The sequence below is a fragment of the Hylobates moloch genome, unplaced genomic scaffold (genome assembly GCF_009828535.3).
Source record: "Hylobates moloch isolate HMO894 unplaced genomic scaffold, HMol_V3 SCAFFOLD_19, whole genome shotgun sequence".
In the NCBI taxonomy this organism is placed as follows: domain Eukaryota; kingdom Metazoa; phylum Chordata; class Mammalia; order Primates; family Hylobatidae; genus Hylobates; species Hylobates moloch.
The window spans coordinates 15,503,172-15,530,561 of record NW_026652294.1 but is presented as its reverse complement, the minus strand read 5'-3'; the positions used below and the strand labels follow the sequence as shown (position 1 = coordinate 15,530,561).

Here is a 27,390-nt window from a genome sequence, read left to right as displayed (position 1 = left end):
CAGAGGGGTTCTTGTTTACAGAGGGGTTCTGTTTACAGAGGGGTTCTTGCTTACACAGGGGTTCTGTTTACAGAGGGATTCATATTTGTTAACGGGTCCCTGCCATGTCGTCCTTCACTCTGCAGCCAGAGCAGTCCTTGCACACAACTCTTCAGGGGCTCCCCACTGCCCTCAAGACCCTATCCAAGCATCCTGAGTCTGTCTTCAAGGCCCTCCCTAAATGGAGGCCCACACCCCCTCTTGAAGATCCCCCTTTGCATCCAATCCTCTGGCCACACAGAATGCAGAATGACTTGCACGCCTCCCCCTTCTCCCAGGGTTTGCCCCCTCCCTGCCCTGCATGTGGCATCCTTCCTTTGCCTTCTTATCCCGTGGACTCATCATCCTTCAGGCCCCGGGTTCACATCCTCCGTGAAGCCTCCCAGGCCTTGACTCTTGCTTTCTGATGGGGCTAGGTACCTGCCAGAGGCCTTCCTTCTCTCCCCAACTAAAGTGGGTACTCCCCAAGGGCAGGAACTGAATCCCATTCATTCTGTATTTCTTTATGCTGCCTGGTATGTGCCTGGAGCATAGGAGGTGCTTAGTCATTGTGATGTGGATAGAAGGGTGGTTAATGGGTGAATGGAAAATGTACTGATGGATGAACAGAAGAAGGATGAATAGGGGGATCATGGAGGGAATGATGGAAGGAGAGAAGGAATGATGGGGGAGAAGGAAGGAAGGAAGGAAGGATGGATGGATGGATGGATGGATGGATGGATGGATGGATGGATGGATGAAGGGACGAACAGACAGACGGATGGACAGACAGTGTATATGGATGGACAGAATAACAAGACTCTTTCAGGAAGACCAGAACACAGCAGAAAGGCCCTGAAGAAAACCAAAGCAGCTGCAGGAAGTTTGGTGTTTGCCAAGGCTGGGGGTGAAATGAGCTACCTGTTTTGCAGAAGAGATGGGGTGTGTTTTAGCAGCTGACATCACAGAAGATGCAGGTCCCAAGACCTAACAGGAGAGCAGCTGAGAAGAGCAACAGCTCCTCATAGACAGGGATGGACAAGCTAGGCCAGCAGCGGGGGCAGACTCTGCACTGTCCCCGCTGCCCCCAGCCGTGGAGAGATGCATGTCTGCCACAGGGGAAGCAGCGCCACCAAGGGGCTGGGGGAATGACAGGCTTGGCCTCTTGGGGGTGGAGAGTCTAGAACCCAAGCCTCCATCCCTCTCTGTGGAGGCATCATGGGAGTCGACTTGCCCCTTCTGGCCGCCTCTCAATCCCAAGGGTGCCACATTTGGGGTCCTCCACCACGCGGTCACTGCTTGACGTGGCTCATGGCCTCCCAGCCTCACTGCACAGGCCACACACACTTCCCCCAGTTCCTTTCCTCATCGTCTCCGCAAACACACAGATTCCTGCTGCCTTTAGGACTTTACTGCTGATCTCCAAAGAGATGAAGCAATCTCAAAGATAAACATGCTGCAAATCCAAAGAAATCCTGCAAAATCCTGGGAGCGCCTTTCTCTGGTTGGAAGCTGGGCACGTGTTGGGATGATCCTGCCAGCCTGTGGAACTTCTGATATTATGGATGAGGGTGGATTTTACTACCTCCCAAATTCTAGGACTCACGCTCTTTTTTTGGGAGGGGTCAGGGGACAGAGGCTCACTCTGTTGCCCGGGCTGGAGTGCAGTGGCGCCATCTCAGCTCCCTGCAACCTCTGCCCCCCGCAAGCAATTCTCCTGTCTCAGCCTCCCAAGTAACTGGGACTGCAGGCGCGGCCACCATGCCTGGCTAATTTTTATGTTTTTAGTAGAGACAGCGTTTCACCATGTCAGCCAGGCTGGTCTCAAGCTCCTGACCGCAGGTGATCCACCCGCCTCGGCCTCTCAAAGGGCTGGGATTACAGTTGTGAGTCATCACGCTTGGCCTCACGCTCTTTCATTCAAATAATATTTATTGAGGAGCCACTATGTGCCAAACTCTTTTTCTAGAGGCTTAGGACACAACAGCGAACAAAACAAAGACGCCTGCCCTTGTGACGCTTACAGTCTAATGGGGAGTGGGGTGAGAAACAGACAATACACATAAGGACTAAGTAAGTTTCATAGGAGGTTAAAAGATGACAAACGCTGTCAGAAAAGAAAAAATGGGCGACAGAGAATCAGGAGCGCAATTTTAAACAAGGCAGTCAGGGTAGATGGACCTCACGAGAAGGCGATGGGAAAATCTGAAGGAAGGACGGAGCCAGGCAGAACTGGAGGAAGGATGAAAACTATGGAATGCTTCCTGAATATGCGAAGCAATTTATAACTCCCTGAAATGTGCCACGTGATCCCCAATGCATGCCTTTGCCTACGCTAGACTGCAAGCTCCACGTGAGAAGAGACTGCTTGACTTGTTCTCAAAAAGTATTTACGGGATTTATAGATGCGATTGTACAGAATAGAATACTGCTCACAATCCTCTTCTTCACCTTTCCTCCTAGAAAACTCCTACCCAGCCTTCAAGACCCAAACACATATGGGCAGAGTTGGTTGCTCCTCCTTTGAGCTCGCTACCCTTGCACCTTATATAAACCTCTTTTATAGCCCCAATACACTGTGTTTCCCTCATTTTACTGCAGGTCAGAGCTTTCCCCTGGTTTGAGAACCCGGAAGGGGATCTGACCTGTTTGAGCTATTTATGGATCCCCAGAGCTCCTGGGACAGACGCTCGGTTAATGTTGTCAGGATTGAAATGACCTGTTACTGCTTTAATTCTCCCTCTCAAGTAGGTGGTTTGCGTTTCTGTGACCTTTGGCGCCTCAGTTGAGGCTCTCTGGTTGTGAGCAAGATAACTCAACTCCTATTAGCTAAAGGTAAAGTTAAAAAAAAAAAAAAAAAAAGTGACGTTGGGGATGGAGGCAAGGGGCTAGAGCCCCAACCAAACCTGCAGGAAGGAAAAGCCAGGGTGGCCCCAGGACCTTGGCGTCTGCTGTGCTTTTGGGATCCCTGGCTGCACCTCCTAATGCACTTAGCTCCATCAGCTCCTGGCTGTGGTTCTGCTTCCCGAATCTGCAGAGCAGGACTCAAGCTGGCCCTGCTAGGGTTGGGGCCTCCCTTGGAGCCATCAACCATCCAATAGGGGCCAGAATGAGGTAGAAAGATGGGCCCGAGGGTGGGGTAAGGGGCTGAGGTTTTGGGGGTGGGGTTGAGTGGTGAGGGGTCCCTGGAGAAGAGGAGATCTTGCCAGCCTGGAGCCACACCCAAAGTGCCTCCTTCGCTGGGCCCAGTCCCCAGCCAAGCCACATTTCTAATGAAGGCCTTGTTTTGTAAGAATTTTTAAATGCTTTAACTAGAAATTGGCAAATCGCAACATCTGCCAATTTCTAGCAGTATATATCCTGCCACCATGACCCATTTCAAGCTAGCATCATGATGTCTCTGAATCTGCGATCGGGAAGACATGCACGCAGTCGGCTCTGGTGCAAGCTGGCTCCAGCCACCATTGGCTGTGGGGCTGAGGGCACAAGGCTCCTCATAGACTCCTGTAAGAAGCCCTGCCCTGTCTTGAGAACCACCGAAAGAGCTTGAGGGTGTGTGCCGTCCTCCAGCCATCCTCTGAGAAGTCATAGCTCAGGTCCTGGATGAGCCTCCCCTCTTTCCCGGGAACCATTCCTTCCTTCTGGTGAGACCCACTGGACAAGATCATATATCCCAGGTCCTGCAAAACCTGGCTCCTTCCGGCCTCTGGGTCCTTCTTTCGGTTCCTGGGAGGGGCTGAGCAGCCTCCTACCTCCTGGCCTTGACCCATATTGGCCCCTCCACCAGCTGTGCTGTGTCTCTCATCTTTGGGTCTCAGCTGAACCACCTCCTCCTCAGAGAGGCCTTCCCTGACCCTTTCTCCCTTCCAAATTTGCTTCTCTCTTGACAGCACTTACCCCGTGCTGAAGCCCTGCTGTGACTGTGTAATGTCTCTGTCCCCTATTAGACTGGAAGCCGCATGAGGGCAGGGACTGTGTGGGGTTTTGGCTCACCACACTGTCCCCTGTGCTTAGCACAGGGCCAAGCCTATAGAATAGGTATCAATCCATAATTACTGATTGGGTAAACAAATGACACACGAAGGAAGGAAGTTAATCAGTTTCTCTGTACTTCACAGTTTCTTCTTCTGTAAAATAAATATAAGAAAGTGTCTACCTTCAAATAATTTTTAACATTTATAGAGCACCTCCTACGTACCAGTATTTTACATATACTTACTCCTTTAATCCTCACAACAGCCCTTTGGTGAAGATAGTGTTAATATCCCCATTTTACAGGTGACAAAACTGAGGCACAGAGAAGTTCAGTGACCTCCCCTAATTTACTCAGATCTGAACCCAGGCAGTGCCTCCAGCAGCTTCAGCCTTAACCACACACTAAACTGCCAAGGGGGGTTGGGGATGGGTCCCGGAGGTGGTAACATTGGCGCTGCTGTAGCCCTGCTGCCCCAAGAGCTTGAAGCCTCATGAGCAGAGCCAACTATTGCTAAACACTATAACCAGGGGATGCTCAGGGATCCAGCTGCCTCTCACATCTGGGAAGCTTTCCTGGAACCAAGACACCCTGGCTGAGTCAGGTACCCGCATCTGACAATATGGCCAGAGAGCTTTTACGAAATGTGAACCAACTGGACTCTCAGCAGCTTCTCCCCGCCCCACCCCAACCTGTGGGTGGGACTCTGATCTTGCCTGGGGCTCCAGCCCAGCCCCTCAGGGTTCAGGGGTAAATCTCGCTTCCCCGAGGTTGGGTTAGGTACGGTTATGTGACCAGCTGTGGCCAATGAGAAGCGAGGAGACGCTTTGGGACAGAAGAATCTCTGATTCTCTTTCACCCACCCTTGCCATATCCATGAAACAGAAGGGTTCGTCGCTGGGTTTTGAGACTTTTTTCCATGAAGCTGAAGGCCAAGGGAGCTGAAAGCCTTGCCACTGAATGCTGAAACTTAACCTTCACTGGCTACTTTAAAGGTAACATTCATAAGTCACCATGGTAATGGCGGCTTTGGCTGTTTTTCAGGAATTGGGCCAGCTGAAACCGGTTGAGACCCTTCAACTGGGCCCGTATATGTGCCCAAGAGATGGCCATTTGATATTGGAGGACCAAAAGCACCACCCTCAGATCAGGCCAATGCATCCGTTTTCTGTACGTGTCCTTTGAAATGCCATGAACCCCAACTATGCTTGTACAGAACAAACCGGTTACGTCATTCTTCCCCACTGCCAATCACCTGTCCCCACACCTTAGACCACCCCACTTCTCTAACCCATTCATATCCCTAAACCTTATCTTTGGGGAGGCAGATTTGAACGCTGTTCTCCCACATCCTTGCTTGGCAGGCTTGTGAATCAATCTTTTCTCTTTTGCAAAACCCAAGTCACAGTGATTGGCCGCACACTGGCAGAACAGATTGGGACCTGGCAGGTGACACCCAGATATGTATGACACCTGGACCCAGAACAGAAATCTCATGGCCACCATCTTGGGACTGCCATCCTATGGCCCTGAGGGAAGCTGGCTGTATTAGTTCGTTCTCACACTGCTATGAAGAACTGCCTGAGGCTGGATAATTTAGAAAGAAAAGAGGTTTAATTGACTCACAGTTCCACATGGCTGGGGAGGCCTCAGGAAACTTACAATCATGGTGGAAGGCGAAGGGGAAGCAAGGCACCTTCTTCACCTGCTGGCAGGAGAACGAAGTGCAGAGTGAAGGGGGAAGAGTCCCTTATACAACCATCAGAACTCGTGAGAACTCACTCACTATCACGAGAAGAGCATGAGGGTAACCGCCTTCATGATCTAATCGCCTCTCACCAGGTCCCTTCCCCAACATGTGGGGATTGCAATTTGGATTACAATTCAAGATGAGATTTGGGTGGGGACACAGAGCCAGATCATATATCATTGGCCTAAGGGCAAAGCTGTTGTGCTAGGAGTGGAGATATGGGGCAGACCCAGGTCCTTAGTGAGCTGCTGAGCTGCTGAGCTGCTGATGACAGACCCTGAGCTGCCCTACCTGGGACTTAGGGTTACTTTTCTCTCTTGCCGCTTTGGGTTGAATATGTGTACCTTGCACCCAAAAGCATCTTAACAAATACAGATGCTAGGTAGCAAAAAGCAGAGGGGGAAAGGGAGGCTTCTGCAGGTTCTTAGGTTTCAGAACAAGGAGAGCCCCACCAAAAGGTTTGGGAGAGGCTCCCTTGAGCCCTCTCCCGACACTCAGAGGAGCTCAGGTGAGCTCAAGGAGCGTCATCCCTGGGTGACGGGGTGGGGAGGTGCAGAGGGGAAACAAGAAATGAGTTAGGACTGGGATTCCTGGCCAAAGTGATCCTGTCTCCTCCTTCCCAGGCAGACCCCCAACAGGTTTGGGACATCTGAGCTTCAGAGGGGCCATTCTTCTCTTCCTGGGCAGAACCCTAGGAAGGCGGCTGAGACCCCAGGGAAGAAATGGCCCCAGGGTGTATCCAGCCAGATGGGGCTGGGTGAGACAGCTCTCAGAGAGGCAAGGAACTTGTGTACAGGGAGCACCCAGGTGTCCCAAGAGGGATGAGGACCCGGGAGGCACTGTGGGAGTGAGCATGATTCAGCAGGTATGGGAGTGGGACCCGGAGCCCAGAGCAGACGGGACATTGCCAAACTCTGCAGAGGAAACGTGGATATGGAGTGCCCCAGCTCCTCCCTGCTGGCAGGGAGGGGCACTTAGATGCAGCCACAGGGAAATGTCAGGGGGTGGGGAGGAATCCCAGCTGGCCAAAATCACATTTCTTTGACTTCAGCCCATGGAAATGCCTAATGGGAGTGAAATTTACTCAGAGAACTAAAGCACGGCCTGTTTTGTATACATCTGCATTTATGGCATCCATTCCTTCCCACCAGCAGTGAACATCAGCCAGCCACCTACCTGCAGGAACCGCCCCACCCTCCCACTCTACTGCTGACCTGCAGAGGGTCACCTCTTTCCTCCACGTGCCTACAGCCAGCCCTCTCCAATGACTCCTTCCTCCCACGAACCAACCCTACTTCTGCCGCCAATGCCACCACCTCCAGGCTGCAACTCCACAGCCCACCTGACTGTGTGCTACGACCCCAGCCCCCAGGTGCTGGCCACCATTGCCTCCTGTCCTCCTGGGTCTGAAGGCCAGCTGCTCCAAAGCCACGCCAGCTTAGCCCCGTGCGCCCTTGACTCGTGTCCTGGAAATCCCTCCTTCCTCTCTGGCTCCTGCGGCCACCCGCTGGCCTCACCCATAATGTTCTTGACATCTGTTTCTGGTCATGTTAAGTTTCTGCCTGTGTTTCTCCTTTCCTCCAGACGCACACGTGGCAGTATGTGGCTACTGTGACAGGCCTGCCAAGTGGAGGAGGAGGCGGGGAGAGGAGGGGGGGCTGTGGGGCCTCCTCCCTGGCCAAGGACTGTTGCTTCTCACTTCCCTCCGCACCTTTCCCACGATGCTCAGAGAGGTCACTCAGCGAACCCATGCCGTTTGAGCACGGCAGTGTGCCAGACACTGCTAATACCCAGATACATCGTCACGTGGAGTCCTCTATGTCGGAACAAAACCAAGACTCACAGCAAGGAAGTGACAAGCCCAGGTCATACTATAGGAAAAATAATGTGCAGCCTGAACCAGGAGCTGGTCTAAGGAAAGGGTGTGCTGGGGTCAGAACCTGCAGCCGGGCTCCAGATTCCACACACGCCAGCGTCTGAGCACTCACCACCTCTCTCAGGCTTCCCCAGCCCTGTCCCGTACACTAAGTATTCTCTGGGACAACTGCTGCTAATTTCACGTTTTCTGCCCCACTGCCACTTCTCCATGGGCCCTGGTTTGGGGTTCTGAAAATAGCCATGCCCCTGCAGCCTTGGATACCCTGAAGTCCTCAGTGGGGTAAGAGAGAAGGGCTTTTGCATCTGATACTACAGATAAGGACAATGTGGGGGCCTAGAAAGGCTAAACGATTTGCCCAGCACCCTCCAGTCCTCCAGCCAAACAAGGGACTCTCCTGGGCAGAGCTGCCACAGGAGCCCACCTCCTGGCACCCCGGCCTGCCGGCTTCCCACTGTCTAACGATAGCCTTGTGGGAGAAACACTCTGGTAGACCGTTAATCCAAGCTGGACCCCGCCCCCCAACACCCCCCAGCTGCCCTCCTGCCTCCTCTCTGCTGTTGAATCTCTCACCAACTTCAAAGTCAGTTGGGGACATGCCTCCCCCTCCAGGATGACATCATGATTCACCCAGTTTCTAGGCGTTCTATGTCCTTCCCTGGACCACGGCACAGACCCCCTCACTGCCTCCAGCTTCACCCTCTGCAGCCTAAGCTCCACCTGACTGCAGAGTGATCTGCCTCTTAAAAGCACCCCAGCACCTAAGAGGTCAACCCTAGACTTAGCCTGACATTCCATGCCTTTCCTGTCTCAAACCCCATTCTGCTCTCCTTGCCTCCTTTCCAGACATTTGTCTAACCTACTGGTTTCTCCCACTGCCCAGAGCATAGACTACATTGGTCCGCCTGCAACCCTTTCCTCTTATCGGCTCCTTGCCCCATGTCAAGTGCCTTTGAGACTCCTATTCACCCTCCAAGGCCCTTCCCAGATGTCCCCTCCACTAAGAAGCCTTCCCAGATCACCACATAAGAATTATCTACTCCCTTCCCCACACTCCCATGTGGCAGAGGAGCTCCTGTGCAAATCTTCCCAGGAAGGCTGAACACTTCCAGACACAACCTAACCTAGCCCATGAAATGGATCCAGCCCATCTATCCAGACAGCAGGTCACCAGGGACACCATCAAACTAAAATCCCTGCACCAGCTCTGCCCCTGATTTTAACTCAGGTTCCCATCTAATCACCCTTTCCCCCTCAATCTTCCCTGTACTTGCCCATGGCCACTCAACAAAACGATGACAAGGTGGAGGTGAGGTCGCCCTGTCTGGGGTACACTCCTTGTCAGGGGTATTTTTCATTTCCCACGGCTGCTTCCCCTCTTGACCACCCTTTCCTTCCCCTTCCTCATTGCCTAACATTTCAGGCAGAAAACGTTTTCAAAATATGTAACCAAAAGGGGTTGCCCCAGAGGTGATTACACAAGCATTCAGCCAGCTTGCTGAGGTCACCAGTACTAAGCATGGCAGATCTCCTGGGGGACGCTGTGCCCCACAGACCTGGCAGCAGGATTGGGGGCCTCCAGTTTCCCAGGACCTTTGCCCAACCCCCAACAAGAACGTGCCTGTTGGGAGAAGCCTATCACAAAGATTTAGTGGCTCTTAGCACCCATCCGGGCCATGCCATTGAGTCAGAAACCCGGACCTAGTGCAAAAAAACCTGGCCTAGACAGTCCAGAGGCCACATCTGAGCCCTGGGTGGAGGAATGTGTGCAGTGGGTCAGACAGGATGACAGAGAGACAGCCGGCCTCTGTTCCCTGAACTAATTGGCCTGGAACTGTCTGGGGGACTTGGCTTCAGTTTACAAAGGGCAAGCTTCAATCTTCCTGCAGGCACTTGGCAAGAAGTTTCAAAGCTTTGCTGCCTGAGCGATCAGCAAATGGCTCATCCTTGTGCTGTACACGACAAAAGGCTCCTGGCTGGCACTCAGGGCAGCCTTTGTCCCGAGGCTGGTGAGGCCGATTGTGTACAAATAGAGCCTGGCCCAGAAACATGCTGCAGATCGCTCCCCGGGGTAGCCTCTGACATGGGAGCAGCCTCTTTGGCAAGAGCCGTATGACACTGAGGTGCAGTGGGAAGCCTCCCTTCAGTGTCAGGGGACCTCCGAGGAAACGGAGACCTGTCCGCCCCTGTAAGGTGGGCTGCTGGGCTGGCCTGAATCCTGGCACAGGTGCAGATGGTCGGTTCTTGATAGCATGCTTCTTCTACCTGGTGCCCAAAAGCCATGCAACGCACCAGGGACAACACAGAGTACAGCAGGATGCCCCGTCAAGTCTGTTGGGAAATCAGCGTCGGTCACTTTAAATATACTTATGTGGTAGCCACCAGGCTAGCCTAGAGAGTCCAAACTTGACGACATATTAGAAAGCCAGGCTGGGCGCGGTGGCTCACGCCTGTAATCCCAGCACTTTGTGAGGCCGAGGCGGGCAGATCACAAGGTCAGGAGTTCAAGGCCAGCCTGGCCAATATGGTGAAACCCCATCTTTACTAAAAATACAAAAATTAGCTGGGCGTGGTGGTAGGCGCCTGTAATCCCAGCTACTCAGGAGGCTGAGGCAAAAGAATCACTTGAACCCGGGAGGTAGAGGTTGCAGAGAGCTGAGATTGTGCCACTGCACTCCAGCCTGGGTGACAGAGAGAGACTCCATCTCAAAAAAAAAGAAGCCAGACCCATCAAGATGTTCCACTGTACAATGTAGTAGTGTGTGTTTTCCCACAGAGAAGATCCAACAGTTCTCTCATCATAATTAAACACAAAACACGTGACAGGGTCCCCGGGGCGGGAGGTGGGGATGCTTGCGTGTGCCTCATTGGAGCATAAACGGCACGGGTGCTCAGCTCTGCACCACACAGTTGGCGCTCGGTAGATGCTGAGCATGAACGCGGCACTCATCAAGCAACCTGGCATCTGATCCTTATGTCCACCGCATGATGTAGATTACCATCGTCCCCATTTTACAGACAGGAAACTGAGGCGCAGAGATGTGGGGACTTGCCTGAGGTCACAACCAGAGAGTGACACGGCTGACTCTATGCTGGTGCCACTAGCTCCAAGGGGCACCAGCTGCGTGAGTGACCTGGGGGCTCGCTTCTTTGTGGGCAGGGAGCGAGCAGAGTGGGCAGAGGGAGCCGAGCAGAAAGAACCAGTCTGAATCGCCAAGAGTACACAGCATTCTTTAATCATGCTGGACGGCAGGGCGTGGCGGGGTCAGGCCGGGGCAGGATCAGGCAGGGTGGTTTATAGCACAGGTCTTCCTGGTACTTGGTCAGACCCTGTTTCCGTCATCTGGCCGTGGAGCCACGGCTCCCTCGGCTGTGAGCACCAGAGATCACCCCCCAGGGCACCTCGGCCCCAGAGTCTGCATGAGCACCAATGGGCAGAGGCCGCCTCCCTCTGGGGAGAAGGGCAGGCCACCTGGGTTTGGAAGGCTAGGGGGACACCAGGCCACCCCACCCTGGAAGAAGAAATGGAAGGCCCGAGGTCCCTCCTTTGCTTTCGCTCCCCAGACCTGCTGAGGGCTCTAAAGCCTGGGGCTTCCCTGGCCCTTCTCCTGCAGGTGTTTGTAAAGGCAGCACCAGGCCGGAGGAGGGCTCTGAGACGAGGGGCTGCCCACCCGGGCCTTAGCACCTTGATAAAGCCTGGAGAGTCGGGGCACTGGGCCAGTGAGCGGGGCATGAGGGGCAGAGAGCACCTGGTGACAGACATCAGTGTCTGAGGGCAGCTGGAGGCCCTGGGGAAACTGAAGTGCAGATGACTTTGGTGGGAGGGGCTGAGCAAGGCCCTGGCAGAGCCCTGGGAGGAGGCAGGACGGGGATCCCAGTGAGGAGGGCAGGTCTTCTCGCAGGCTGCCGTTATCAGCTGTGGGGAGAGCTATGGGTGTGGGTTCCATTCCTCGGGGGCCCCTTCACCCCCCAAATGCCCCCACACTCCTGGGTCCTCTCCTCACAGAACCCTGGACCTGGCCAAGGCCCCCTGCGGTTTGCTTTAACGATGAGCATTGGGCAGGTGGATGAGGAACGGGAAGGGGATACCTGCCCCTGCCACCGGGACCCCGTCCCACCAGCCTTGGGGAGCAGTGGGTAATGGAGGACCAGCAGCACCTGAACACCCAGAACACAGGCCCCCATGAGCTCTGGGTCTGCCTTAAAACCTATGTACACATCTCTCCCCACCTGGGCTGGACTGGCCAGTCACTGAGGGCAGGGGCAGGGCCTGTGTCTGACCCCCTCACCCTTCCCGGGACCCGGCCTAGAGTGAGTGCTCAGTGTTTAATGAATGAATAAATGAACGGTAGCTGCAGTGGTGCAGGCCTGAGCAAGAGAAGAGGGGGAAGGGGTAAAGAGAACATAGCACGGGGAGCCCTGGAGGGATGAGAGAATTTAAGAATGTTGGAAGAGGCCAAGCACGGTGGCTCACACCTGTAATCCCAGCATTTTGGGAGGCCGAGGCAGGTGGATCACCTGAAGTCAGGAGTTCAAGACCAGCCTGGCCAATATGGTGAAACCCCATCTCTACGAAAAATACAAAAATTAGCCAGGCATGGTAGCAGGCGCCTGTAATCCCAGCCACTAGGGAGGCTGAGGCAGAAGAATCGCTTGAACCCGGGAGGCAGAGGTTGCAGTGAACTGAGATTGCACCACTGCACTCTAGCCTGGGCAACAGAGCAAGACTCTGTCTCAAAAAAAAAAAAAATGTTGGGAGAATTCTAGAATATGTGGAGGATTCCAGAATGTTCAGAAAGTACTAGAATATTGAGAAAGTCCTAGAACCTGGTTGCTCCAGTGTGGTTCATAGACTGACCCCATCAGCATCACCCAGGAACATGTTAGAAACACAGAATCCTGGAGCCACTCAGACCTGCTGAGTCAGAATCTGCATTTAACACGAACCCCAGGTGATTCGCATGCATATCCAAGTTTGAGAAGTGCTGGGCTACAAGACTGGGAAAGTTCTAGAATATTTAGGTTAGAAAGTTTCTTAAAATAGGTCCAAGAGAGAAGAGAGGAGCAGAAATAGGCTGGGAGGGACGATGGCAGCCAAGAAAGAAGCAGGGTCTCCCCAGAATGCCAGGTCCCCGGGGACCTCCCTGGCCTTCCTGCTTCACAGCAATGCAAACTGAGACCTGCAGGGGACGGGACCAGCACCCGAGCTCTCTGGCCGGGAGGGTGGCCTGGAGGCCCTCAGTCATCCTCGGCCTTGATGAGGTGGCCGCTAAAGGTGATGTAGGTGTCGAAGTCGTTGCTGTAGATAGCATTCTCGCGCTGGCGCTTGAAGAGCCGCACCCAGACGCGGTCCCCGTAGGCCAGGTCCAGCATCACGCTCTGGCTCTGCATGATGCTGCGCTCGCTGGGCTGCGCGTACAGGATGACGGCCTCCTTCTGGTTGTGCATAATGTGCACGTACGTCTCCTTGTAATTCCAGCTGTGCACATTGAGGCTAAAGAAGTAGATGCCACGCAGGGGAGCAGCAAACTGGCCGGTCGCCATGTCAAAGCACCCATCAAGGTTCACAAAGACCCTTTCGAAGAGCAGTGTCTGGAAGTCCTCGCCGCTGTGCAGGGCCGTCTTGCGGCCCACCGAGAAGGCGAAGAAGTGCTTCTGGCACGGGGCGCCGGGGCTGCCCATCTCCCCCTTGTCACCCTTGCTGCCCTGAGGGCCAGGCTCCCCTTGGGGACCCTCCCTGCCCTTGTACCCTGGCAGGCCCATTGGGCCTGGGTCCCCTTTGTCACCTGTGGGGATAAAAAGGGGACAAGTCAGGGTGGACATCTGAGCCTGCTCCAAGGAGGTGCCCACACTCATCTGTGACGGCTCTGCCCCTGTCCTGGCCCAGAGAAGAAGCCAGCATTTATTTAGCACCTACTGTATGCCAGACATCGCCTCCCCCAATGCCTGCCTAAAGAAAACATCATGACCATCTTCACTTCACAGAGAGGTTAAGTGACTTACCCCGGGCCACACAGTGCAGGAGCAGAAGAGGCAGGACTTAAAATACGGTCTGTCCCCAGGGTGACTTGACTTCCCCTCACCCAGCAAGGAGGGTCCGACTGTTGTCTCTGGGAGGCCAGGCCCAGGCCCCCACCCCAGGACCACAGCGCGGTCCAGGCTGGCGGGGATGTGGGGTGTGCTGGAACATACTTTGGGTTTCTGACCCAGGGAAGAAACCAAGAAAAATACCTTTGCCCACCTGGAGGAAAAGCCCAGGTTAGGAGTCAGGAAGCCCTTGGTTGGCAGTCCTGCCCCGTGTGACCTCAGGCACTCCACGGCTGGGGTCTCAGTTTTCTGGTCTATATTTTAAAGAGGATTATGTCCACCTCAGGGGTGTTTGTGAGCCCTCAACAAAATTTCCTGTGGGAAAGCACTTTGCAAACTCTGCAAATAAGAGGCAGAACAGTTCACCCAGCATGGCTGGCCCATCCCGACCTGCTCTGAGGTCTGGCAGCATTTACAATGGCCCCCAGGCAGGCACAGCCCTGCCTGGCCCTTAGTCCAGGCTGACTTTGAACATAAGAAAAGCAGGTGACCACCCACGCCTGGAGGGACCCGACTTCACATAGCTCCCTGCCACCTATCACAGTGCCTGGAGTCACACCAGCAACCACATCCTTGCATGGGCTAGAAGGGCCCTGTGTTTTCCACAGGTGGGGAAGGGGGCAGAAAGGAGGGCACAGGCCCTTGAGGCAGAAGCCCAGGGAGCTGGGCAGGGCGAGTCCACAGCTCTGCGGGGGTCTGGCTCCACCGCCTCGCTGGGGAACCGCGTCCTCACCTGCACAGCTCCAGACCTTGTGCAGAAAGTTTGTTGTGCCCCAGCCCAAGCAAAGGAAGGAGTGGAGAGTGGACAGGATGAAGGGGCTGTCCTCTTTTTACAAATAAGGCAGCAAGCTCAGGGCAGGGGAGAGACCAGCCTGACTCACTGGGCAAGGGGGCGGAAGAGGTGAGGCTGGGACCCAGGACTCCCAAAGCCAGCTCAGGGTCCCTCAGCCACAGCAGCCTACCCACCTGCCAGCAGGCTGCTGAGCTGGGCCCAGAAGCAGTGACCCTAGGTTTGCGGAGGGCAATGAGGAGGGACCATCAGCAGCCAGGCACCCCTTCAACCTCATGCCGAGAGCTAAGTCAGCCCTGGGGAAGCTGGGTGGGGAGGGGGGTGTAAGGAAGAGCAATGTCCTCACCAGGAAATCAGAACAAGGGCAGGCCAGGTGCCAGGTGACCACTGGCTGTGCAGTGGAGTGTCCCCGGGGAGAGCTCAGGAACAAATCCTGGCTCCATCCCTGACAGCTGTGTGGCCCCAGGAGACTGAGTTTCCCCATCTGCAAAGTGGGAGGAATAAGAAAATATTGACCTCACGGGCTGTTGTGGGCAGAGACGGAAGCTAAGGATGTCAAGGCCTGGTCACAGCCGTGAGCCACCACAGCCTGGAAGGGAAGCGAGTCCTTCCGCATCCTATTGAGAGAGTGGGTAGCCAGCCCGCACCTGGACGGCCCTCACCTGGATGCCTCCCACCTGGACAGGCCTTCACCTGGACAGCCCTCACCTGGACGCCCCTCACCTGGACAGCCCTCACCTGGACGCCCCTCACCTGGACAGGCCCCACAGGGCTGCCTGCTCTGACGCTTGGCCCCCGCTGGCTGCTCTCCACATGACCTTAGAGGGATCCATTTGAAACCTGGGTGGGATCAAGTCCCTGTCCCACTCAAACCTGCCCCTGTTCCCACTCCACTCAGCAGAGCCCAAGTCCCTACAGTGGCCAGTGGCGACAGCACCCTGTGTGATCTGAGCCTGGTGCATCTCCCGGCCCTGCCCCAGGGCCTCTGCACCAGCTGTGCCCTTTGCCAGGAGGCTCCTCCGCCACCTCTTAGGAGCCTGCACTCCATGGGTCCTCCACTGACCACCCCATTCAATACGCAGCCTGCAGCCCAGACCCGCACTCCTGAAGCCCCTTTTCATTTCCCAGAGCACTGATCACCGTCGAACATTCCACTCCACTAACTTAGGTGATGTGTCCCTTGCTCACAGCCCATCTCCCCACCGAGAACAGGCGCTCAGGCGGGAGGCATCTTGGTCTGGTTTGTTCACGCTCCGTCATCAGTGTTTGGAACAGTCCAGGCTCACGCTGGGGCTCAATAACTCAGGATGAAAGGGGAGTCTGGACAGGTTTCCGCCCTGCCCTCTACTCCCTCCACCTCAGCTCCCTGGCCCTCCCTGTCCACTACCAGGCCCCACGGGAGGGCACTCACCCTTCAGGATGGTGATGTTAATGTACGGTCTGATCTCAGGCAGGGCGTGGGGGGGGGCAGAGGAAGAGGCTGAGGACACATGGGCAGGATCCAGGGGGTCCTCAGAGTCACAGCACCGTTGGCAGCCACTGGCCACAGCTCTGTCAATGGTGAGCTCCACCGTAGGGATCTCACACATCAGGAGAAAGAGCAGGAGCACTGCCCAGAGGGGACCCAGGTTGGCTGTCCCCATGGTGACCTGAAACAAGGAAGGAGGGACAGGAACTATACTTCACTCAACATCTACTATGCGCTGATGCCTGGGGTGGGTGGGTGCTGCCTCCCCCAGCCAGAGCACTCCTGACCCAACTCCAGAGGGAAGGTTATCATCCCCATCTATCAGACAAAAAGACTGAGACCTCCACAGAGCAGCAAGGTCCCCAAGATTGGGAGGAGACTGTGGCAGGGCAGGGCCTGGATGCTGAGTCTCCCGGCACCCAGTCCACGGAGGCTTCTGCTACGCACAGGCCTTGGAAGGATGAAGCCCCTCTGAAAACAGCCACAGCTGAGAGCAGACAGGGATCCCAGGAAGCTTTGCTGGGGCAGGTGAGAAGATGCCCCACCTGGCCATGGGTGGCAACCCAGGAGACCATCAAATGCTTTCCCGCCCGCGCACCTCCCTCTGGCATTTTCTTGCCACCGACTCCACTATCACCAGCAAACACATGCCCTCCGGGCAGGAGGACAGAGGTTAGTGAACACTGGGGACAAACGTGGAGGATTCTGTAGGCTTGTTCTCAGGAGAGGGGATGGGTGGTTGAGCCCATGCTTTGGTGTGAGAACACCGTAGTTCTGAGAAAAGAGACAGGAGAGTTCATTGATCCTAGCAGACAGAAAGCAACGTCCATGAGAGCATGTGGGGTGGTGCGCGGGGATGGTGTCATTGCATCGCTGGGCAGTCAGGAGAAGGAATACTGGGTCCTTGACTGCAGCCCATTGCTAGTCTTTAGAGTGCCTTTGTGCAAAGTAAAGAAGGTGCCCCTCTGGACACATTAGAAATGATAAGAGTCCCCTTTGGAAGGACGTGATGCTGAGGGTGTGCAGCTTGGCAAGAGCTGGCGCTAGTCCACCTCCCTGCTCAGCACCTTTGTGCAGTCAACGATCTATGCAACCCAACCTTATCCAGAAGCCCTGCAGGGAGGGTTCTGGAGAGAGAGTTAATTCATTGGAAGACGATTGTGTCAATCATCATAGACCTGCCAATCAGATGCCAAGGTGGTAGATTGGAATTAAGGGGTAGGACTAGGAGGTATGAAAAATTCTAAAGGATCAGAAAAGTGTAAGTGTTGGTGAAGATCTGTCTCTGGCCTTGACCAAGAAGGGGTCTAGGGCTCCAGGAGAGAGGCAGGAAGTAGCCTGGACACCAGGCGCTAGAGACAGTCCTGGGTTGGGTGGGCAGGAAGCCGGGCAAAGACCTTTGAGGTGGTGCAGCTTCTGGGGGCTGGCGCCGAGTTATCACAGGATCAGAAACTCTGCTTTTGAAACCAGACTGGTTTTTACACTTCTGGCGTTTCTTTGTTTATTTCCTTTTTGTTCTCCTTTAACATTTAGTAGAATTCAAAAATATTTTTTTTTGTGGTTAATACATGTAGACAAGGTACAATTATTACTTTTTAAAATGCCACCCTATCTCAGCTGAGCACTGAGGTGAAGGCAGAGTTTTAAAGGGGCAGGATGGCCAGGTGCAGTGACTTACTCCTGCAATCCCAGCACTTTGGGAGTCCATGGAGAGAGGATCACTCGAGTCCCGGAGTTCGAGACCAGTCTGGGCAACATAGTGAGACCCTGTCTCTATTTTTCAAAAATTAAAATTAAAAATAAATAAAGCGGCAGGAGCCCTGCCCCCCACCCCCAGAGCTGGGTGGTAGCAGCAGGAGAAGGGGGCTGGGCAGGAAGTCTCCAGAGCCACCTCCCTCTTCCCGGAGGTGACTCTTCCCAAGCTCCTCTCTGCCCACCCTGGATGGGTTCCGGGTTCTGCTCAATAAGGAGGTCAAATCCTCAGAGATCAACATCCTCCCTGTCTGAGACCGTCATCCTCAACTTTTACTTATAAATAACAAATCCCAGTGGTTTTGGAAATCCCAAAATTCCCTTCTTTTTCCCAGTCATAGATATGACCTCATGAGAAAAGCTGAAGTCTTAGAGTCAAATCTGAGACCCAGAATAGTTTGCAAGCTGTGTGACCTAGGGCTAGTGGCTGAACCTCTCTGGGCTTCCTGCTCCTTGTTACTTACAAGGAGATGACACCACCCTCTCCCTCCCAGGTAATTTGGAAGGATTTCAATGCAGGGAAAGTGCCTGCCTTATAAAAGACTTTAAAAAAAAAAAAGTGTGCTTTGAACTCTTCCCTGTGCCTGCACGGGATGGGAAGGAGAACTTCTCCCAGAGGACTGGCATGGTTTGGGAGCATTTGTTTCCTATTGGCCCCAGCCAGATGGGAGTCAACGGCTGTGAGACACAGAACCGTGGCCTGGGAGCAGGAATCAGGAAACCGTTAACAAGGAATCATAACCGCAGCTAGGATCACGAACTAGCTCTGGGGGTGGGTGCCAGGCAGGGACCAAGTGTGGGAACCAAGTCATAGGGAGGACTTTTGGGGTCCTTGCTGCTTCCACTGGGGAGCTGGGACCTCTTTGGGGAGGGAGCGGCAGGGCAACTTTTCTCGGTCCAGGCAGGCCGTGCAGAGCTGAGTTTGTGTGTGCCCGGGTAGGGGCGGGCACAAACCGGGAGCAGTGGAGCGCAGCCCTCAGCCAGAGGCAGGAGGAAATGTGGAGGGGAGAGCCTGGAGAGGCTGTCCCAGTCAGAGGGAGAGAGCAGGGCCCGAGATGCTTCCAGGAAGCAAGGAGGGAGGAGAGGAATTCCAGGCTCTGACCCCAGCCCCCAAGCTGAGGAGCCTCTGGTCACTCACCCTGTGTCCTGTGGCCTCCCCAGGCGACTCACGGACCCTGAGCCACTGCATGGCCTCTGGCTCCTTGGCCCATGTCTGCAATACTAACTTGTTGCTGGCCCAGACCCCCAGGCCCAGCAGAGGAGGGAAAGAGGAGGGGATGGAGGGAGAGAGGGCGGAGGGAGGGCGGAGGGAGAGGGCAGAGCCGCTTCCCACTTCCCCTCCTCCCTGCTCCCTCCCTTTCAGCCTCTGGGTTCTGCGGAGATAAAGGGAGGCAGGGATTTCCTTTGCTTAACTCTTTGGTGATCCAATGGGGTCTTGTCTGATTCAAAGGCCTAGAAAGTCAGAGCAGGCAGGAGTCTGAGGCCCCCTGATGATTGGGAAACGGACACAGGGATGGGGCACAGGAGCCCCTAGGTTGCTCAGGAAGGGGGAGGCAGCCCTGAGTCCACCCTGAGCTAAAGTGCTTAACTTCTCTGAGTCACAGAGGCAGGGTGGGTAGCAGAGAAGGTGCAGGTGTTGGCCCTCCAGGCACAGGCTAGAATCCTGGCCCTGCTACCACAGTCACATCGCCTCTCAGAGCCCAGGTGTTCCAGAACTGCAGTCCTCAGCCCCCTTTGTGCCAGGCATATGGGAGGGCTTAACCCATGTTTGTTGGGTGAATGACCAGGCTGACCTCCTGAAGTATCATGCAGGTGTTACCAGAGAGGGGTCCTGATCCAGACCCCAAGAGAGGATTCTTGGATCTTGCACCAGAAAGAATTTGGGGTAAGTCCACAGAGCAAAGTGAAAGCAAGTTTCTTAGAGAAGCAAAGAAACAAAAGAATGGCTACTCCATAGGCAGAGCAGCCCCAAGCACTGCTAGTTGGCTATTTTTATAGTTATTTCTTGATCATATGCTAAACAGGGGCAGATTATTCATGAGTTTTCCAGGAAAGAGGTGGGAATTTCCTGAAACTGAGGGTTCCTCCCCCTTTTAGACAATATAGGGTAATTTCCAGACATTGCCATGGTATTTGCAAGCTGTCACGGTGCTGGTAGAAGTGTCTTTTAGCATGCTAATGCATTTTAATTAACATACAATGAGCAATAGGATGACCAGATGTCACTTTCATTGCAATCTTAGATTTGGCAGGTTTTGGCTGGTTTGTTTACCGCATACTGTTTATCAGCAGGGTCTTGATGACCTGTATCTTGTGATACCAGTCCTGCCAACTTCCTATCCCTTCCTGTGACTAAGAATGCCTGACCTCCTGGGAATGCAGCCCGGCAGGTCTTAGCCTCATTTTACCCAGCCCCTATTCAAGATGGAGTTGCCCTATTTTGAACACCTCTGACATATTTCCCTACTCTCTTTTACGAGGGAACACTTAATCTGAAGGGTTGTAGAGGGATGAAGATCCATCTTCTGCAACTTCTTCAGGCTGAATAGAGGCGATGATATTCCTGCCTAACTATTAGAGTCTCTTGTGTTTGGTGCAGAGAGGAGCCCAGTAAGAAAATGTTGGTGTGTTCAGAGTCATTCATAACTCTGAGTCCTAACAAAAGGTGATATCTGGAAGATTAGTATGTATTCAATTTAAGAAAGCATTGATTAAGCTTATCTTGCATTCTTACACAAAGAGTATAACAGCAATATATTCTACAACAGCAAAGTAAAATAAGTAAAATTATCCCAAGTAATCCAAATAAGAAGGCCTTCCATGAACTGGGCAAGAATGCCTGTGACTTACTGGGTAAAATGAGGCTGACACCTACTGGGCTGCAATCCCAGGAGGTTAGGCATTCTTAGTCACAGGAATTGCTAGATGAGCTGATATGGAGTTGCTAGACGATTCCAATACATGCCCAGAATTAGATACTGATCCAGATTTTTATGTTATCCATCCCTCTTGTTTCTGATGAGACGCAGTCAAGAGATGACTACTTGGTTCACAGAAAGAAGCAAGGTCAGTCCAAATTGTAGGAAAAAAACCTCAAAAACAATGGATGAGACTAGAATCTATGACAGGTGTACCATATTTTTTGAAACACCGTTTTTCTCTCTCCAGTCTCCCATTTTTTATTAAAAACAAATCACGGTAGGACCAATTTATTTGCAAAATAAGCTTTAGTCTTATTATACTTGGCTTCATTATTTGCATAAAGTGCAGCAAGTATAATTATTTGCCATATCAGCTCCTTTTAAAATTGGCTTTGTTTCATAAGGTATCTTAGATTAGATGTTTTAAAGCTTTGAGCCCAGCCATGGATTTACCTATGCCTGCAAGAACCTGTATGAGTTAGATAAATTCCTCTCCTCTTGAGGTCCCAAGATAACTTGGGGCTCCCAGGCCTGTCAGAAAGTTACATTCTTTACTTACCACAGGTCAGGAACCCTATACAGGGACTTCATACACAAGGTACAAGACCAGTTTTTCCAAGAGGCTTTTATTGGCTCTATTAGTCAACTTTAATTCCTTAAAGAAGTCTGTTTATATTTGAAAGCATGCCATTCCAGTCAAACCCTTGTTAAATAACCAGTTTCTCTAATTGTGTCCTGTTACAAAAAAAAGAAGAAGAAAGAAGGAAAAACAGATTCTTACTGCACTTATGCAAATAACTATATTGTCATAAGTTAAGAACACTCACAAATAGTTTCCAAATGCTGCAGAAATCAGCTAAAGAGAAAAAAAAATTCCAAATTTTGTTTTTGGACAAAACTTTGTTTTACAATCCTTATAGGAGCATACTTTACTCAATTGTTAAAAGCTGTAAATAGCTCAAGAAGGGGGGATTTCTTGACTCTGAAAAACAAAACAGAAAGATCAACAACATTTTAAGCAAAAAGTCATAAAAGATTATTTCAGTCTTTTATTAGTTCAGTCTGTGCAATTAATTCCTGTTTTGCTTGATATATATGTGTTAGTTTACCAAGAGAGTCTTGGATGCTGTTTTCTTTCTCTCTGCATTTAAGAGTACTCATCAGAGTCCTACAGCTGATTATAAACCACCTTTTGAAGAGAATAAAAACAAGACAACAATTGTCTATGGATGACAGAAAGGCTTAGAGCAGCCATGGTTAAAGAATTAATATCATTGACTAGGCAATTCGGATACCTCTGTGGCACATAATAATTTAACATAACAATTATAATTATTATTGATAATGTACATTATTAGTATTGATAATGTTCGTATCAGAATTTTAGGAGTTTCCCATAATTTTGGAACACATACCAATAACATATTGATATAAACACAACCCAAAGAAAGCCAAACACAGTTTCATATTTGACAATGCTTCCTGTATTATTTTAATGTACCAAATAAGCTAACTATGTCATTTTTGGACTTTAGGGGACCTAATATCTAAAGGACTAATCAGGTTAGAAAAAGGCACAACTTAGAATTTGATTTTGGAAAGTCTGTCAAATATCAAAAATTTAAAACATTGATACTACAAAATGGCATCCCGGGTCACCGTAAGTCATTTATTTGGCCAAAATGATAACTCAAAGATGTTTTTAAGGGCAAAAACTTTTACTGACTGATAAAGGGAAGACTTAGCTTTCCAAAAAAACTGTCTCTTTTCTTTCCTTTCTTTTTCCTATAGCTTATTCAAAAAGCAAACAAAAATCTTTAATTATTTTTCAATATTACATGAAAAACTTGTTCAAGAGAGAAAGCCAAATTTTACCTTTGTATTTGTGTACTATTAATGTCAAACCCAATTCATAATAAAGCCTTATAGACAACTCTATCCAATTTTAATGTTTGACCATGAGGTAAGAGTCTCATAAACCTTTTATAGCTCTTTACGATTTTCTTGTTAAAGAGTATACCAGTGCTCTAAGAAAACCTTGTTATACTTTTATTCCATATTTAATTTATGGAAAAACTGAATAATATCCCTTTAATTTAAACCAATAAGTTCACACAGAATTTCTTTTACAAGATTAATCTTTCACAAACCTTCCACAACTCGCTCAAACCTTCAGCTTTATCCTACCTAACTTGAAACAATCCTTTAACCCTCTAAAGCAGGGGGAAAATCCACATTCCCGTGCTTTCTTATAATCTTCTTACCAAAAGCATATTATATTTTCCTTACACACCTTGCATACAAAACTGTTTCTCTAGTAGTCTCAATTACATATAACATATTACAATGTTAACTCTTAGCAACTTTTATTTTTTGGTGAAAAACCTGGTAAGTAAGCGGTTTTAATTATATTCCAGGTGTGGAGCCTAGGACACCAGGAAGAAGTGCAGATAAGGTCTGACTCTTTCCAGCATAGCTGGGGGCATGGCTAACTCGACAAGTCCCCAGGCCTTATCTAGAATCAAATGGCCCCAAAGCAGGTAAGCTGGGCAATTTTCAAAAGTCAATCATGCAGTTTATGACCTTGAAGCATTTAGCAAACCTAAAATCTGACCTGCCTAATTTAGACCAAATGTCTAAAGTTTGAAGATATTTTAATGTTACCGATAATCTTTAAAACTGTCTTTATTTCCCAAAGATTATTAAAGTCATGTGAACCAAAAGGCATTAATGTTTCTATTTTTCCGACAAAATATTTGATTTAAGTACTTACTATTTTTAAGCCAATTAATCAGAGCTCTTTCGTATATCAACATCACACACATAACATATATAAATACACAGACAGACAGAAGATCCAGTAGTTGTAAGATTTTTCATTTGCCAATTTTTAAGTTTCTTAATTGGATTACTGACTTCAGGGTGGAGCCCTTCAAGAAACAGGGCCAGGAAAGCCTGCAGTTTCTAAGGCCTAATAAGCAGGCACAGCTGGAAGGCAAAACAGATCCCCAAAATTAAGGGTCTCATTTTTATATTGGATCCTGGATCCCAAAGAGAGGGAATCAGTTCATCCCCCATGGCAGTCTTATCTTTCAATGGAGGGTGGGGACACTTCCATACTTTCTAGGCGGCCAAGGGCATGCTTTTCTGATCCAAATGTGCGAAGAGCCAAGTATCCCCACAAAACTGCCATTAGCCATCCCTAAAAGTATATTTCCCACCTAGTTATTACATAGCAAAGCTAAAAGCTCTCTTAAAATGCAAAGTAATTTCTGATATCCTCAAAAGTCAAAACTGTCAGATAACACAATACAAAATAGAGCAGAGCCTTAGATTTTGAGAGTGGTCTATCTGCTTTCAATTCCTGGGGGTCCATGAGGAGAACAGAGGTTTCTCCCAAAACAGGGTCTGTAGCACCTCCTGTTTTTCCCGAGAAGTCCCAGGCTATTAAAATTTATCTTAGGTCCTCTCAGGTGGGGCATCAAGAGTGGCAAGAAGACAAAATGGGGAAAAAAATTAAGTCGACTGAAAATAAAAACTTTTTTTCAGAAAAATAAGAGCCAAGAAGAGAAAAAAAAAAGGATAAAGGCCTTTTAAATATATGTATAGCTTGGATATCCATTTTTAATTAAGCTGACTTTTAACCAAATCTTGTTACCAGACTCTAGCCGGGACAAACAGCCAATATTTCTGGCTTTTGAACTTCACCAACAGTAACTTCCCAGGTGAAACCGGTAAGCCTTAACTAAGGTTAGCACTTAACCCAGGTATACAAGGTATTTTCAAAGAGGTGATAAGCAGTTTTTATGAGATCTAGAATCACCAAGGGTAGCGCAGAGAAAGGAAAATTCAAACGAGAAGTCAGAAGCTGTTTATGGAAGAGAAGAGAATGAATAAATGGCGAAGGTCACATAGATATTAAACCAGAAAGGACTCATTCCCTAAGGTGGGAATTGAACCTGGGTCCTCAATGTGAAAGCACAAAGCCTTAGCTACTGAGCCATGGCACTAGACAGTTTCTGTTTTCCTTCCTGGAAGGAGCCTAGGGAAGCCAATTTCAAGCTTGCAAAGGCTTTTAACTGCTCAGGATAATTTTTAGGGCTATCACATGAAGCCCCAACTTCCTGTCCTCTGGATGGTGGAGACTAAGAGAAAGTACTCCCACATGGTCACAAGGTTAAACTTCCAAGGACGTAAAAAAAAAGACAAGACAGAAACCTCATCTAGTTTTTCTTTCAGGGACCTGCTGCAAAGTTTGTAACTGACGAGTTTGCTGGGCCAACTTGAATAATGGGCTGATAGAGGTCCTAGGCCCACATTCTCTCCTATAGTACCTCTTTTTATGACAGATTGACACAGAAAGAAAAATTCACAGCACAAAGTACACCAGATTCTCTAAAGCTTAAGACTAGCCCCCACGAATTCTTTTTCGTATTAATCAAATTCCTTGCAGGAGAGACAAACAGTGATTTTTATCATTTATTCAACCAGTTTGCACCAAGAGAGGCCAGAAGCCTGACTGGCAAGAAATTCTTACCCTTTGCCAGCATGCCAAGTTTCTGGGTTTCCTTTCTCTCTGTGGCTTTGATGGCCCTGCTTACTGTGCCATTGCTATGGGGGCCAAGATACGTTACAAAAGAAAATTGCCTTTTTCCATTTCATGGAACCACAGGCAAAAGCCTCTTAATTTTGTAAGATGCTGTCCAACAGGCTGCATGGGGAAACCAAATTAACATTTTCCATTCCAGGATACTGGCCACCCCACTCAGTGCCCAACATCAACCTGGCAAGGCTCAAACTTGCTCCCAATGGCCCTTGTCATCTTTCATCCACTCCAAGTGAGGTGGAATGCCCTCCAACCAGGAGTTTCAACACGTGGTGGCTGGGCAAGATGGAAGAGTGGACAGTCACCCTGAGTGACAGAAAAGATAGAAAAGAGAAAGGAGAGAGGAAGGAAAGCATTGCCTACTGGGGGGTGGAGAAGCTGAGGAGCTCAGGGAGGCCAGAGGCATCCATTCCACTGACACTGGATCAATAGTTCAGGAGGTCGCTTGTCAGTAGCAAAGGTATCTTTTCCAGCAATCTCATCATCTCTGAAGTTTCCCCCTTTGGAGAGAAGAAAGCTCCCCATGTCCCATGATCCTGTACGTGCCTAATCCTGTCACTCACAGCTGTCAGCAAACAGTGAAAGGCAGATTAATCCAAAGAGAATAGTGGTTAACATCCCATAGTGCCTAATCCATTTCTCCTTACCAAGGGACTTGACCAAAGAGGACCTCTAACTCCCTAAGGACTCCAACCTTCTTCAGTTGGGCCTCTAACCCAATTTCTGACAAGCATCTTTGCCCTTTACTAAGATGGGCCTTTAACCCCCTATTTCTGAGGAGGGAACCTAACCCAAATCCATACATTACCCAGAATAAAATATCCCTCACTTACCCAAAGTCAGCCAACTGGGGCTGTAGTCTATTTCCTTTGGGTTGGGGGTTTCTCCGGTATCGTCCCTTCGTGGTTCACCAGCAAAATGGTACTGGAAAGTGGTCCCAATCCAGACCCCAAGGGAGGGTTCCTGGACTCGAACAAGAAAGAATTTAAGGTGAGTCCACAGAGTAAAGTGAAAGTGAGTTTATAGAGAAGTAAAGAAACAAAAGAATGGCTACTCCATAGACAGACCACCCCTGAGGGCTGCTGGTTGGCTGTTTTTATAGTTATTTCTTGATTATATGCTAAACAAAGGGTGGATTATTAATCAGTTTTCCAAGAAAGCGGAGGAGATTTTCCCAGAACTTTCCCAGATTTTCCTCCCACTTTTAGACCATATAAGGTAATTTCTGGACATTGCCATGGCATTTGTAAACTGTCATGGCGCTGGTGGGAGTGTCTTTTCGCATGCTAATGCATTATAATTAGTGTATAATGAGCAGTGAGGATGACCAGAGGTCACTTTCATCACCATCTTGAATTTGGTGTGTTTTGGCCGGCTTGTTTACCCCATCCTGTTTATCAGCAGGGTATTTATGACCTATATCTTATGATACCAGTCCTGCCGACTCCCATCTCATCCTGTGACTAAAAATGCCGAACCTCCTGGGAATGCAGCCCAGCAGGTCTCAGCCCCATTTTACCCAGCCCCTACTCAAGATGGAGTCGCTCTGGTTCTAACACCTCTGACACGGGGCCAGGGCGGCAGCCAAGTCGCTCCTCCATGCTCCTGCCCCAGCTACACCAAAGTCTTCTTCCTCTGACTGGAATTCTGCCATTGTTACTGACTCACCCTGGTCTTCTAGAACTATTCCCCTGTGGAAATGACCCCCAACGAGTTCACAGGAGGGTGGCCCGTTTGCCTCTGGGTCTGGCAGGGTCCTGCCTCAGTTTCCTTCTTGTTAGACGGGGAAGTTTGGCAAAGACTCTCTGCCCTGGCTTCCTGGGGCCCGAGACTCCTGTATAAAGACTGTTTCAAATGTCCCTTGCCCTCCACCAAGGGATTTGGTGGGTTTTGGCCGGCTTGTTTACAGCATCTTCCTATTCTACATTTGTCGAGGACTTACTGCCTGGGCCAGGTCTCATCTCTCTAGGGGCTTTTGGTCCCCAAAGGGTGTTTATATCCATTACTTCAATTAGTCCTAGGGAGCTGGGGTCAGGCAGCTGAAGTGACTTGCCCAAGGTCACATAACTGGTAGAGAGGAGCAAAGCCCCCTACAGAAGGAAAGACTCTCCAACCCGATGGAATTCCCTTGGGGCTTGGGCATGGGTGG

General features: G+C 50.7%; 2 protein-coding genes across 3 annotated transcripts in view; both read right to left on the bottom strand.

Moving 5' to 3' along the window:
- The window catches only part of CIMIP4 (ciliary microtubule inner protein 4), a 302,707-nt gene that overhangs the window by 177,202 nt on the left and 98,115 nt on the right, over positions 1-27,390 (bottom strand). The window lies entirely within an intron of this gene.
- On the bottom strand, positions 10,830-18,937 carry C1QTNF6 (C1q and TNF related 6). Of its 2 annotated transcripts, XM_032138599.2 has the most exons (4): positions 18,853-18,937; positions 15,906-16,143; positions 12,820-13,403; positions 10,830-11,533 (listed from the first exon to the last, which is right to left on the bottom strand). In XM_032138599.2, exons 1-3 carry the CDS (start codon positions 18,901-18,903, stop codon positions 12,856-12,858), a joined length of 837 nt encoding a protein of 278 aa, XP_031994490.1. In that variant the 5' UTR covers positions 18,904-18,937; the 3' UTR covers positions 10,830-11,533; positions 12,820-12,855. The 2 variants fall into 2 exon arrangements, with proteins under 2 accessions (XP_031994490.1, XP_031994491.1); XM_032138600.2 differs by having other exon boundaries at positions 10,830-13,403.